The sequence below is a fragment of the Pundamilia nyererei genome, unplaced genomic scaffold (assembly GCF_000239375.1).
Source record: "Pundamilia nyererei isolate P.nyererei 1_Seehausen unplaced genomic scaffold, PunNye1.0 scaffold00111, whole genome shotgun sequence".
In the NCBI taxonomy this organism is placed as follows: Eukaryota; Metazoa; Chordata; class Actinopteri; order Cichliformes; family Cichlidae; genus Pundamilia; species Pundamilia nyererei.
The window spans coordinates 1,612,982-1,626,599 of record NW_005187512.1 but is presented as its reverse complement, the minus strand read 5'-3'; the positions used below and the strand labels follow the sequence as shown (position 1 = coordinate 1,626,599).

General features: G+C 40.5%; 1 protein-coding gene across 2 annotated transcripts in view; it reads right to left on the bottom strand.

Annotated features, from left to right (window-relative positions):
* Window positions 1–13,618, bottom strand: part of nrg3a (neuregulin 3a) — a 342,494-nt gene that overhangs the window by 59,929 nt on the left and 268,947 nt on the right. Inside the window, exons 3-4 of one of the 2 annotated variants that reach the window (XM_005741540.2) lie at window positions 12,117–12,190; window positions 9,151–9,153 (exon numbers count right to left, since the gene is read on the bottom strand). In XM_005741540.2, coding sequence (XP_005741597.1) covers window positions 9,151–9,153; window positions 12,117–12,190 — 77 coding nt within the window. The remainder of the gene's footprint in view (window positions 1–9,150; window positions 9,154–12,116; window positions 12,191–13,618) is intronic. The other variant, XM_005741541.2, reaches the window with a different exon arrangement.

The following is a 13,618-nucleotide window of genomic DNA, read 5'->3' as shown; positions in this document are numbered from 1 at the left end:
CACACACACACACACACACGCACACAGCTACCTGTCTTAATATTAATAGTAGGTGAATTAAACAGGTACTTTTCTGCCATTATCACACTCATACACACTGTATATGGGGAATTCTATCATTATTACAAATTAGGTAATTATTTTGTTTAAAAACACAAAATAAACAAAAATACTCCCAGAGGTCCTTTGTATAAGCAGCTTATCATATATGTATTGTCAAGTGACCTCTACTGGCTCTGTCAGTCATTTCAACTCACACTCTAGGAACAACCCCCTTAGGTAGCTCTAGTAATTATGGCAAACTATGACAAAGCGCGCCCTCTAATTTACTTAGAGTACTTAATTTTACCAAAACAATGAACTCGATCCCCTTCTTAAAACGAATCGAACCTTTACTGCAGCACTGTCACATCCTGAATGTCTTGCATATTTTTGAGCAATGATTTTTGAAAGTTGCATTAGTCCTTTTGGCGGTATCGTTGAGAACGTAGTATTACCTTTTTGGTTATTAGGATAGAAGACTCGCTGGCATAAACATAGCTGGTTATTAATGATATTTTTGGAGTCTCATATCTTCTAGTTTCTATAGCAGAGGAGCCAGAAATATAGCCTGTAGGCGAGATATGGCCTGCCAAAGCATCCAGTCCACACCACTGGATTGCTTTGCAAAAAGAGAAAAAGAGAAAATTGCAGAGGGTTGATGGATAGTCTTTGGATTAAATTTTGCAGTATAATGGATTTGCATTTACAGAATGCTTTTCTAGTCTTATTTGCCAGTTTTCATCAGGAAGAACTGTTTTCAAATTCATTAAGAATGGATCACGCCATGAATTTGGTTCTCCAAATAAATTATTTTATCTCAGGCAGAGATCTGAATCATTGTCAGACAGACATCAGACATTACCCGTGTGCTGCCACAGGATACCAAAGGTATAAACCAAGAAACCATCACATAGAGTTTCTCTAGTTTTTATGACCGTCGTGTTTCTTAGTGATGACAGCAGACTCACTGAGTGCTGAAAATCTGCTTTTCTACGAGTGGCTTATTAAATGTGTAAATATGTTGTGATATGTGTCGACTACAGAATGTCCCTCCACTTTTTTTACTGCTTGCCATCCCTGTCCATGGCAATAGACTGGCGGAAGGTAAATTGGGCTCAGCAATCAGTATTCATTAAGCTTCACTGTAGTAGTCGATTTTGCATTTGCCACAGAGTTCACCCACAAAGGGAGGAATATAAAGTTAGAGGACAATAAAGCTTCATGTGTTTTCTGTCCATTTAAAAGGAGATGAATGCAGAATGCTTTCTGTCATTGTAAGCAGAGGGAAATAAAAGGAGAGATTCAGCTATTACTGTTGATTCTAATGTTAGATACCGAGCGTAACGCATGCGATTAACTGATCAGGCCATCACTCATGTGCAAATCGATACTTTCAGACTTTACCTCTTTTCTAAATTAATTCCCCGTTAATTGTGTCTAATGATATGGCCCAGTAATGTGAGCTCTACTATATTATTCATTCATTACCTTCACCAGCCGCAGCCCACAGGAACAGCAGCCATGTTAATCCTGTTCTGTGATATTTCTGTGGTTCTTGAAAGCAGTTTAACAGGCGATGTGTTCTAATGTGCTGTGCTTTGTGGTGAACCAGGTGGAGACTGAGAAATGGATGAGATTCAAGTGAGCCAGGATTGGCCCGAGTGGTCAATGAGGCACACCTGCAGCTAATTAACCCCTGTCTATATTCGTGTGTTTCATTAGGAGCTGACAGGCGAAGGCTATTAGCAGCGAGCTGCCAACGCCCTGCTGAGGACCTGGACCCAAGCAGCCATGCTATAAATGACACTCCCACTTTGGGCTCTGAAAAAAGAAACTTCACGTGTGTGCAGGTGAACTCCTCCACAAAATATCAGCACTGAATCTACCTGCCTCGAAATAATCTGCTGGATATTTTCAATGAGAAAGTGAAATGGATAAACACATTTCGGCTATGTCCTGCATCACCTTGTCTCCCTGCAAGGAGGTTATTTTGTCATGCAGCAAGCAACACCGTCAGACAGTTTGCAAAACTTGGCAAGCTCGTGTAGAGGACAGAGCTCTGCTGAGAATTTACAGCCACCATCTAAATATATTTTACCCATACTGTCTTCTCATTTTTCCAAGTGCTCAGTGGCAGAGAAGTGCAACTTGGATAGTGCAGTCGAATCATGAGGAATGCAATCTTTGATGAGTAAAGGATCATTTGTAAGATAACTCACAAATGTTGCATAATTTCTGTGATTAAGGACCACGATTTTCTACCATGTACGACCAGCCTTTGGTTGCTGCAGTGCTTGGCAAAGTCGCTTGTGCCCTTGCAGCTAAAAGAACAAACCAAGCCTTCTGAGCTGGAACCAGAGTATAGAAATTAATGAGGTCCAGAATTTTCATCTTGATGTGTCACCTTTAATTTGTTTTAATTTTTCTGACTTAAGTTCAAAAACTGCACAAGGCTTTTATTTCACAGTTTCCCCCCCTTCCCTCTGGGGCAGTGTGATAGTGTCTTGGTTAGTCCTGTGAGGGGCCGTTCTGTGTGGTCGCTCTGTGTCTGTGCTTCCTCCCACAGTCCAAAGACATGCATACGGTTAGGTTAATTGGTGATTTTTAATTGGCTGTAGGTGTGAATGTAAGCATGAATAGTTTGTCTCCATGTTAGCCCTGCAACAGATTGGCAACCTGTCCAGGGGCTACCCTCTCTCTTCCCCATAACAGCTGGGCTCCAGCCCCCTTGTGACCCTAAAAAGAAAAAAAAAGGCTCTGCTCCTACTGAGCCTCAGATTTCCTCCTCATGCCTAAACCAACCAATTATCATTCCTCAGGCACTGAGGCATTGTACGGCAAGTCATAACTTTGTAGAATTCCCGTTGAACCTTTTCAAAGAAAAGACCACCTAGAGGATCACTGGATTCATGCCTGACCTAATCTGAAAAAAAAAGAAGGTAGAAAATTGCTAAGGTCCATACTTCATAGCTGATCACAGGCATGTGCTGGAGCTACACAGACTCATTCTGTTTGACTGAATGCTATCTTACTCTGGTGCCATGCGAATAGACAGACATCAAGATAAAAGACAAAATGAGATCAAAGCATTGCCACCCTCAAAGCATGGCGATGCCCGACTCTCACCTGGTCTAAAAGCTGGAGTTAGGTACCAGTTCAGCCATATTACTGATTTATAGAAACCTTTTAATTTGGCAAAATGAAGAAATTTGGATTCTGTGCTTTCAGAAGTATTGTCTGTGAAGGTTCTTAGTCATCCAGGTCATCGCAGTCAAAGGAGCTTGCAAAGAAAAGCATCTGGACTTCTTTAAGTTGCTTGAAGACGTTTCACCTCTCATCCGAGAAGCTTCTTCAGTTCTAAGGTCAAATGGCGGCGAGTCCCAGATTTAAACCCAGTGGGAGATTCCCCCCAAAGAGGGACAGAAGGACCCCCTGATGATCCTCTAATCACCTGAGCCAAGGTGTGAAAACAGGTGTGGGTCACAATCAGCCAGGGTTTCTGGTGGGCTCATAGTGAAACCTGGCCCCACCCTATCATGTGATTTCCTGAGGTCCGATGGCCCAGGATGTGATTGGGCGTTAAGGCGTCTGGGGAGGGATCTCAAAACTGGATTATGGATGGCAGACATCTTTGAACAATGGCTATGGTTTACGACACCAACTGTCTGCCATCTATAATCCAGTTTTGAGTTCCCTCCCCAGACGCCTTAACCAGCTTTAGGGGCAATCGTGGCTCAAGAGTTGGGAGTTCGCCTTGTAATCGGAAGGTTGCCGGTTTGAGCCCCGGCTTGGACAGTCTCGGTTGTTGTGTCCTTGGGCAATTACTATCACAATAATACAGGAGGTCTACAGCATATGAATGGTCAGAGGGCCCGGTGGCGCCAGTGTCCGGCAGCCTCGCCTCAGTCAGTGAGCCCCAGTGTGGCTGTGGCTACAATGTACAATGTACAGTGTGTGAATGTGTGAGTGAATGGGTGGATGACTGGTTGTGTAAAGCGCTTTGGGGTCCTTAGGGACTAGAAAAGCGCTATACAAATACAGGTCATTTACCAGGCCTTAACGCCCACTCACATCCTGGCCCATCTGACCTCAGGAAATCACATGATAAGGTGGGGCCAGGTTTCATAATGATCTCACCCGAAACCCTGGCTGATTGGGACCCACACCCATTTTCACACCTTGGCTCAGGTGATTAGAGGATCATCAGGGGGTCCTTTTGTCCCTCTTTGGGGAGGAAACTCCCACTAGGTTTATATCTGGGACTCTCCACCATTTGACCTTAGAACTGAAGAAGCTTCCCAGATGAGAGGTGAAACGTCTTCAAGCAACTTAAAGAAGTCCAGACGCTTTTCTTTAAGAAGTATTCTGAGACCAGAAGAAAAACTGTCAGATTGATGCTAAAGTGTAATGTGATTATATGATAGTCTGTCATAATTGCAACTTTTGAACACAGAGTACAGATTGGGCTCTGATGACATGACGCTATGACGTGCGAGTCTCACTAGACTGCATGCCTCAGACTCGTGCTGCTGCCACCTGCTTTCATCTGCTTTTTAGGTGAGGCACAGTTCATTTTGGATGTGCTCAAAATCCCACAAGGACACCTCAGATTCTACAATAAGGTATTTCAGTTTCCAGTGCGTCTTTCCTTAAACGATAAACATTATTTGCTATATTCTGTTGTTCACTTTTTTTCTCTGTTCTTACGATCTCCTTTTTCTCTGCAGTGCACAGTAAATTCGCATCTGTTGTGCTGCTTCCAGCAGGGCCTAGGTCTCTGATGAGAGCGAGGGTGAAGCTGTGGAGCCCTGCTGAGGAGCAACACCACTGCCGCCTGTTCCCTCTTTATGTTTGAGTCATGATATGGTGAACTCCTGCAGACTGGTGACTCATTTAATCAGGAAAAACGCAGGTGGAACTAATTATAATAATGACAACATGTCGGTGTGACAGGAAGCTATTCCAGAGAGCCAACACTGTGTGTGGAACTGTGGGCCGCAGTCAACAAAGCCACTTTTTACATATGAAGAATGTTTCACTTTCTATAGCTGCAGGAGATGTACAGCATTTGTCAGTTAACATGTTATAACATTTACTACATAAAATGACACTTACATTAGTAACCAACAAATGTAGCTCAGCTTTATATTTACTCTGGTGCTGGTTTGGATCCATGGAAGTGGACCTTTTTTAAATTTGAGTGTAATTGCTGCCTGATTATTGAAGTATAACAACAGAAGCTCATAGATTATTGCGCTATTTGTAATCCCATGCAGCTTCTTGCATGTATGCACAAACAAACACACAGTGAGAGGGGGAGATGCTGAAAATTACAAATGTGCAAGATGGATTCTTTTCATCTGGTTTCAAAGACACCTGCTGTCAAAAAGAGGATTCTTTTGTTGTCTTTAATGGGTAGTCTAGATGTGAATGTGGCCATTTTCTTCACTCCAGACAAATGCCAATTAAAAGTAGTCTGTGCCTCAGAAGTAGAGATCCATACAAAGCAAGCGATATCTTTTTAAAAAATATTTTCAGGTAAAATATATCACATCCTTGAGCCAAGATTCAAAGGCTTTTAATCTGCTTCTCTATACAACTTTCCTAACTTTCTCATCTTAAGCGCTAGACTCGATCAGACCCCCTCAGACTTTGGTATTGTGAAGCTGTCAGTCATGCAGACTTGACATTTCTTTGTCCATATTGTGGTAGGATATGGATTTACCTTCCCACAATGAGTCAGTGTAAGAAGGAGGGCTGATACCAGAGCTATTGCTGGTATCAGTACTCGTTTCCTCCTTGTCTTTCATATGGTGTAAATTCAACAGGGTGCCTCGTGAGACTCCACTTTGCACTTTCTGAAACTGTGTGACAATGCCAGGAAGGGGACTCAAGCATGCAGAAACATGAATGCAAAAATGTAAGGCACAGTTCACCCTTTAAAAACACAAACCTTCACTTAAAGAAATGTGCCAGCTTCACTTGAGAAGAGTAAACCAAGGATGTGGTAGAAGCGTTGTATGCGCTAACTGTTCCGCTATCTTAGACATTTACTGCTCTATGTTTTTCGAGCTAGTCATCTATACTGCCTGTTCTATAATGTAACGCCTACAAAGAACGACTTTAATCATCTAGAGCTGGAGCAACATTGCATCTTATTGCAATGACCATATCTGAACAGGCAATATTAAAATCACCTACAGGTGACAGATCATTCAGGACTGATTTCAGCCCAGTGGAAACACACATTGCTTTCCTTTCAGAGCTAGCATTTTTAGTTTCTTTTAATGATATTGATCTGAGAAGACCCATCTTAGAAAAGAAGCCTTCTTCCTGAATCCCAGTGGGAGCAGAAGATGACAAATTACTTTGCGATTGCCTGTATATAAATATGTGTCTGGTCTTATTTTAACTGAACACAGAAGTTTGTGTTTTCGTGTCTAACTTCTAGGAAAACCAAATGACCATTGCTTCTGAAACATTCACTGGGGGCTATGGAGCCTTAGATTGAAATACCATTCATGCGTAGTTCTTTTATAAAATACTGCATATGTACATTTGATGAGCGATTTTCAGTTTGTGGTCTCTTTTTGTTCGCAGATATTTCCACGGCGGTGAACAAACACCATTCATCACAAGCTCAGCAGATCGTTATTGTAGCCACAATTATACAAGGTGACTCATATTTTTGTTGCCTCAACAGTTGGTCAGTGATAAAAGCTGGAAGCTTAAAGAAATCACAGGTTTTATGTTTCCTTTATATCTTACGGATTGAAACATGCAGTATGATGTGAAATACAGGGTTGTATTCTTTTGGAAATTGGACTTGCATGATTACTGCACTGTTATTGTCTGTGGCGCGCACAAACCTGCAAAGCATGAAATCAGATCTCATAAAGATAGTGTGAATTTGTAAATTTGTTCTCTGGTTTAACTCAGTAAATCTTTCTCGCTGCGTCTGTGGGGTGTGATATGATGCATGTGCTATAGATGAAAATATGCTGATTCTGAGTCTCCCTTACAACGCTGTAAAACTACAGCGTCTTGGCTCCCGGGCCTTCAGTTCAGAAGCTTTCAATATGTTTTTTAATGTGGCCAGAGCAATGATTGAAAGGCCATGTAGATCATGGAAGCAGTAAAGAAGGAGATTAATGTAAGGAAGCAAGAAGAGATAAAAACTATTTAAAGAAAATATGGTCTGGGTCTTATCTGTGGTTGTTCCTGAATACTGTAAAAGTTCTTCAGGATACGTAGTGCCAAACTGCAACCTTCCAGTTTGAACAACAAAAGCTTTGTTGACAATGAAGAGAGTTTGAACTCAATTTCTTGAGCAATGAAAAGATTTGACATACTGCATGTAAGGATGGCAACAAAAAGCCTTTGTTGCTCTTTGACAGATTCGGGAGAAACCTAAATAAATCTCTGCTCTCAAAGACATCCTGTCAAACAAGTTGGGTGACAAGCACAGTGTTAAGCCATGCCAGCATTTAGAGAACTAAATGTGCATCAGTGAGTCACGTATAAGCTGTGCTCAGCCTCCGTATAGTTTGGAAGTTTTGCCTTTATTCTTTTAGACTTGGCTAAGTTGGGCTCCTCATTACACCACATATTTTTTTAAACCCTGTATTTTCCAAGTTCTCCCACATATTTTAAGAAATCGTGACTGCCAGGTGCTATCATTTCTCTGCCAGAGAAAATATTAAAGCATCTCACATCCCTTTGTGACCTTGTCCTGTACCCACCTGGGAATGGGTGTGCACAACATCCACATTCCTTATTTTGAAATGGTTATACTGTTGCCATTTATTTCATACGACACTGAAAGGCTGACTTTTTTCAGCTTGTAGTATTTTTACACCAGGACAGAGCCAAACGAGCAAAATTCTCTGTCAGCCCACTCCCCATTCCCACTGACTTACAGACAATATTCTAGATAATTGTTTCCTGTTTGCCCATCTCTAGACTGAAACAATGAAATTCCAAGGAATAAAATATTATTCCAGCATATTTTGCGTCTTTTGATAATTTGAAAAGAGTTTACATTATAATTCTCTGGGTTTGCATTTTGAGCTGCATGTGGCTGCTTTTAAGTGGTTACCCACAGTTTTAAATGGTTTAGCTTGAAGCTGTTATATAAAAATTTAACTTAGAAGCAATGAGAATGTGCTGCATTTCTACGTTTTATCTAACAGCAAAAGTAATATTTCTACTTTTGACTACTGAGCAAAATAAATCAATCTGGCAGCTCTTACTCTCAAAGCTTCCCCAGTGTTTTGATGTATCGTCGCTTAAATTATAATAATAATTAACTTAATCATATCGACATATTAATAAAGATGTTGTACATGATCTTTTACCTCCTTCCTCTACAGGTTATCTATTAAATGTAACCCTGGCTGATGCCATTTCTTATATTCCATTTGATTACGCATCCATTATTCAATACTTTATAATACAACTTATGATTGTGCCTGTTTCCTTCAGAAGACAAAATTTCTTCCTCATTGGCTGCCTTGTGATTTTGCTTGTATAGTCACTGGAGTCACGGCACTGCTTTCATCCTTGGAGACCCTGAGACAGTGCGATAGCCCTCCTCACAAGACGTGCACTTTCATCCGGCCTCTCTCCTCCTCGTTCGTGCCCGTCCTTCCTTTCCACTGAGACCCCAGCTTGCCAGAGGTCCTTGGCAGCGTTTGTCTGCCCTGCTGGTGAACCTTTTTAGCTGGCGCAATTCAAACCTCAGTCAATCTGAGGCCCTGCCACTTAGTGTTAGGAGATGAGTTGGACAGAAAACTGTAGGCAGGGGAGAAGGGATAAGGTCTGATGCTTGGACAAGATGCGTGGTGAGCAAAAGATGGCACGGAGGAGGTTAGCAAGAGACAGATGGGGGCGAGAGGGCTGTCTGGAGGGAAATTTGGAAGAGGGAACAGGGATGTCAACACTGAGGCAAGCTCGAGCACGAGACACAGAGGTAACCTGAGAAATTAGGATTTGATTAACTACAAGCAAAGGAGTCAAGGAGAGTGATGCTGTGACAAGATTATCTAAGGGTTGAGGAAAGAAGAAAGGCCACAATCTGCCACTCTTCTTTTCCAACTTTGCACTTACCAACTTTTCGAGGAGAACGTAGTTGAATAAAACAGGGAAAAGAAAGAAAAAAAGATGGTGTTACTGTAAAAAGAAATCCATTGCCTAGACAACATTGTAGAGAACAGAAAACAGAGATGTGTCAAAAATGGGTCCGCTGGCTGAAAAAGAAATAGAAACCGTTGAGAATGACCTGAAAGCAGGACAATCTTTTTTTTCTCTTTTAGAAAAGGAATTGAGGACAGGCACAGAATTGGAGAAAGTAGCAAAAATAGATGAAAAAGATCAGAAGTGAATGATGGAGTAGTGCAGGTTAAAGCAAACAGAAAGGTGTGGGGGAGGTGGGAGTTTTTATTTTATTTATTTATTTTTATTTTTTGTGTGTGTTTGTCTTTGCCAGAATAATTTAGAAACTTTTTTTAAAAGGACCCTGTTTTCCTTTTTCATAGTGCTGGATTAATTTAATTTGAGGTCTCTCAATGCACAATAATGGCTTGGTAATGCTTAGACAATTTGTATGGAAATTCACCTCGAAGAATCCTGGCTATTATCACAGAGAGAAATAGTAGGTGAGATAAGAAAACCAATTTGAAGCTATGGTTACCGTGTGGTTCTTTGTTAGGTAAAAGTTCGGTTTTTCTCACCTAAATGCTAATTCCTTCACCCCTGGAGGACATTATGTCCTACAAGTATTTTTTCTAAAGAACAAAAAGGGCATGCAGTTTTTTCTCTGAAAGTACAAAAAAGATTCACGAATCACTCTTATGCACAGTTTTACTCATGGACAGGTGCAAGTCTGACATCTGACCTCAACCTGCTTGAACATGCATGTCACTGGCAAGAGAGAGAGAAAAAAACCCCCCAGAAATAAACCTGAACATCCAATCCCCAATTAATTAACTGACTGAATTCATTTCACAGCTTAGTAATATTATTTCTAGCAAAACTTCTGGTGAGTTTCGGAGCACTTGTTAACTTCCATCTATTATATGGAGATAAATTACAAGTATTTTTTGTATATTCGTCTCCCGTTGTGTAGTTAATAGACCTTTTAGCATTCACTATTAATAATACTAATAGTGCATGCTAAAAAGTAATATGAATATTGTAAATAATATTAATTTTAAATGTGTACCAAATTCTCCGAGACTTTTCTGGAAGCTTTTATTAAATTTACAGGTAGTGTACAGATCAAAGGGGTAATTATCAAAATACCATCAAATACGTTTGTTCTCTTAGTACAAGTACCTGCTGCAGTACCCCCCTTTGTTCCCTTTGTTTCAGAGAACAATGGTGCTACGAACATCATGTCTAATGTGCCTTCAGTTGGATCAGCAAAGCAGAATGACAATCAGGAGCTGTTTTTCTCTGACATTTGACAAATTGCTTAGCTAAGTGATGGGGGTGGTAACATTTCTTAGCTACCAATACATTCAGGTCAGTAGGTTGGTGTACAAACAAAGCGATGGGTGTCACTTCAGTGAACACTGCTGTTGTTCTAACAAGGACAATTACCCTAATACTCATTTGGAATTAAAAACCTCATTACAGAGACTTAATTAATGATCTGGAAAGTAAAGGATATTAACAAATAGCGAGCAATAATGCTGCATTCGCCACATCTAATCAACATGTCTCATTCTCCTTTGCAATCATGTATAACACTTCATATTCCTAACAGGGAATTTAGATTTTAATAACACTGCAGTGAGTCTCCTTTGTTGGACATTGGGTCATTGGATGTCTATGGGGTAAAAATTCCAAGGCGTATCTCTGTCCATTTATGGTAAATAGTGCTATTACAGCATGGTGCTTGTTAGTAAAAAAGTCACAGATAAGCTATTGTACTGCCACAACGTTAGTGCCCGCGTGACAAGGTTGCATATTTTTTGGAATGAGCTGAGGAGACCTGGGAAATTAATATGGAATAGATAGTGAGGAGTAAGGACATAAGTTAGGGCAATTTGTGTTCTTCCCTCAACTGTGTGACATTGAGAGCACCGTGTGTTTGGGAGATAAAGAAATGAGAGAAGTGACATTAGTCTGACTCAGAGAGGATATTTGAGAAGGCACTGAAGAGAGGAGAAAATGAAAAGGTAATAGGAGGACAGATTATGAGTTTGTGTAAAGAAAGTGCAGCGAACATTAGAAGGAAGGACAGCCAAGGCTGGAATGCTGAATATTCTATAAATTATTGCTACCTAAACATAAAAAGAAGGAACACTGTTGAACTACTGGTGATTGTTGTCAAGAATGTGGAATATGTTGATATCTGGCTTTCATCTATCTTTCTCAGCGTCTTCACCTGTCTAAAATCAAAAAATTAGAAAACATTGGCTGAATCTGACGAGGAATCATATTGTATCATATTTCTAAGCCCACAGCCCTGCTGGAATTCAAAGCAGGAGGTCAAACTCACCTGGAAACAAAGTAATCAGTGCAAGTAGAATAATAGCTGCCAAGATTAAAAGAAATCTACTTTATACAATGCATGTGCATTTCAGGGTACAAACTAAATGTAATATCCAGATATATTTTCGCTCAAGGGGAAAAGCCCTTCCATGATTGCTTTGCTGCTGCCATGATTAATAACACCTCTGAAGGAATATGATATATGCATGTATGACAAGTTTTAAATGTAAACTGTCAAACACACTGAAAAGACTCCTATTTTTACTCTGTATGAACCATACTGACACTGTATGTCTGGTTTGCATAGCAGACCAAGGAGCGGCAGCAAGGACATGCTCAGTAACTCTCAATATATGCTAGTGAATATTTCATTTTTCCTTTTGGGTTATTGATGTAGATCAATAGTCTGAAAAATAGATCTTATGGACCCAGACCCTTTCAGAATGAGATTTTTTTCTCTCGTGTTCACTTCTTTATTATACATTTGAGTTTATGGACTTATTGTATCATAGATCTAGACACACTGTATCCACTGGAGGTTAAAAAAAAGAAAAGAAAAACAAAGTGCGTCTTACTTGGGTCCGACAGGATGGAGTCAGTCTTGGGCAGAAACTGGTCACAGCGGATTCCTTGGTATCCTTCTCGACACCTGATGGAAACAGGAACATAATTATTAGTCAAGTAATCAAAAACTTTAGCTGGGAAACTACGCAAATGACCTTTATACATTCAATTAATTTAAGAGGGCCTATTATGCTTTTGCTTATTTTTATATATAGTCGACACATGTAAAAGTAATCCCAGTAGCTTTTCCTGTAGATATCACTGATATCACTGATAAGAGGAGAGAGTTGTCTTTAAAGTTTGGTGAAAAGGAGCTGAAATGGTTCGTTTCAGACATACATGAACACAGTGGAAACACCACTGTTCTGTATAACACACACACACACACACACACACACACACACACACACACACACACACACACACACACACACACTGTACTGTGTGTGTGTGTGTGTGTACAATAAAGACTGATTTTAAACCGTGAATCATGGATAGCTACTCTCACTGAGTCACAAAACAAAAGAGTTAGAAATGAACATAACATCTCCCCTCATGTCGCAGGTTCGGTCACTATTTTTCTTGGTGATGTGAGCTTTTCTTGTTGCTCTAGTTTCTTCATCAGCCACATTGTGCAAGTCATCTCATTCAAAACTTTAGCATCACTATGTCTTGATGCATGCTCAATCATCCAGGTGAGGAAATCCCAAAAACTTAATTATGTTCATCTGGATGTAACGTTTTCAATGAGAGAAAAGTTTCAGTGGGAAACCAAACAACCTCTGGGTAAGTGGTTGGCACAACACAGAGGAGCTAATTCATCAGGCCAGGACTCTGCAGTCTATTCACACCTACAGGCCAGTGGACACTCTTTCAATGATGAGGATGTACACATCCTGGACAGGGAGGAACGCTGGTTTGAGCGCGGAGTCAAGGAGGCCATTTACGTGAAAAGGGAAAGACCATCTCTGAATCGAGGAGGGGCCTAAGGGTAACCATCATACAATTCTGTGACTGCAGCCATTCCCCAACTCTCTGTGAATGGTACTCATGGTCTTTGATTGGTGGTTGTTGACCAATGGTTATGACAATTAGCATATCAAGATAATCAAGAAACTGACCTCATAGCTCATTGTTAGTCAGTGGTACTAGTTTCAGTCATTGTGCAAAGGTACTGTTTAAAAGGTTGGGGAAACCTGCAGTCAGCTGAGACTAAAGAAGCCACTTGGACGATGATGAAATATTTCTCCAACTGAAAACGCTACGTCCAGATGAACAGAAGTATCTACTATGTTCCTTCATCTGGGACCAAAAATAATTCTGCATGCTCATTTTTGTTTTTTAGATCTTTTCTACAGTTCTCTTCTTACTTAAAATGATGTAAACATAAGAGCTACAAAGAGAGTACATCCTCCTCATCAACGGAAGCAAACTGACAAGAAGAAATTATTGGTGGGGTGATCTTTAGGGGCAGAACTCTCTACTAGCAAAAATGTGTCCTAGGCAAAATCAC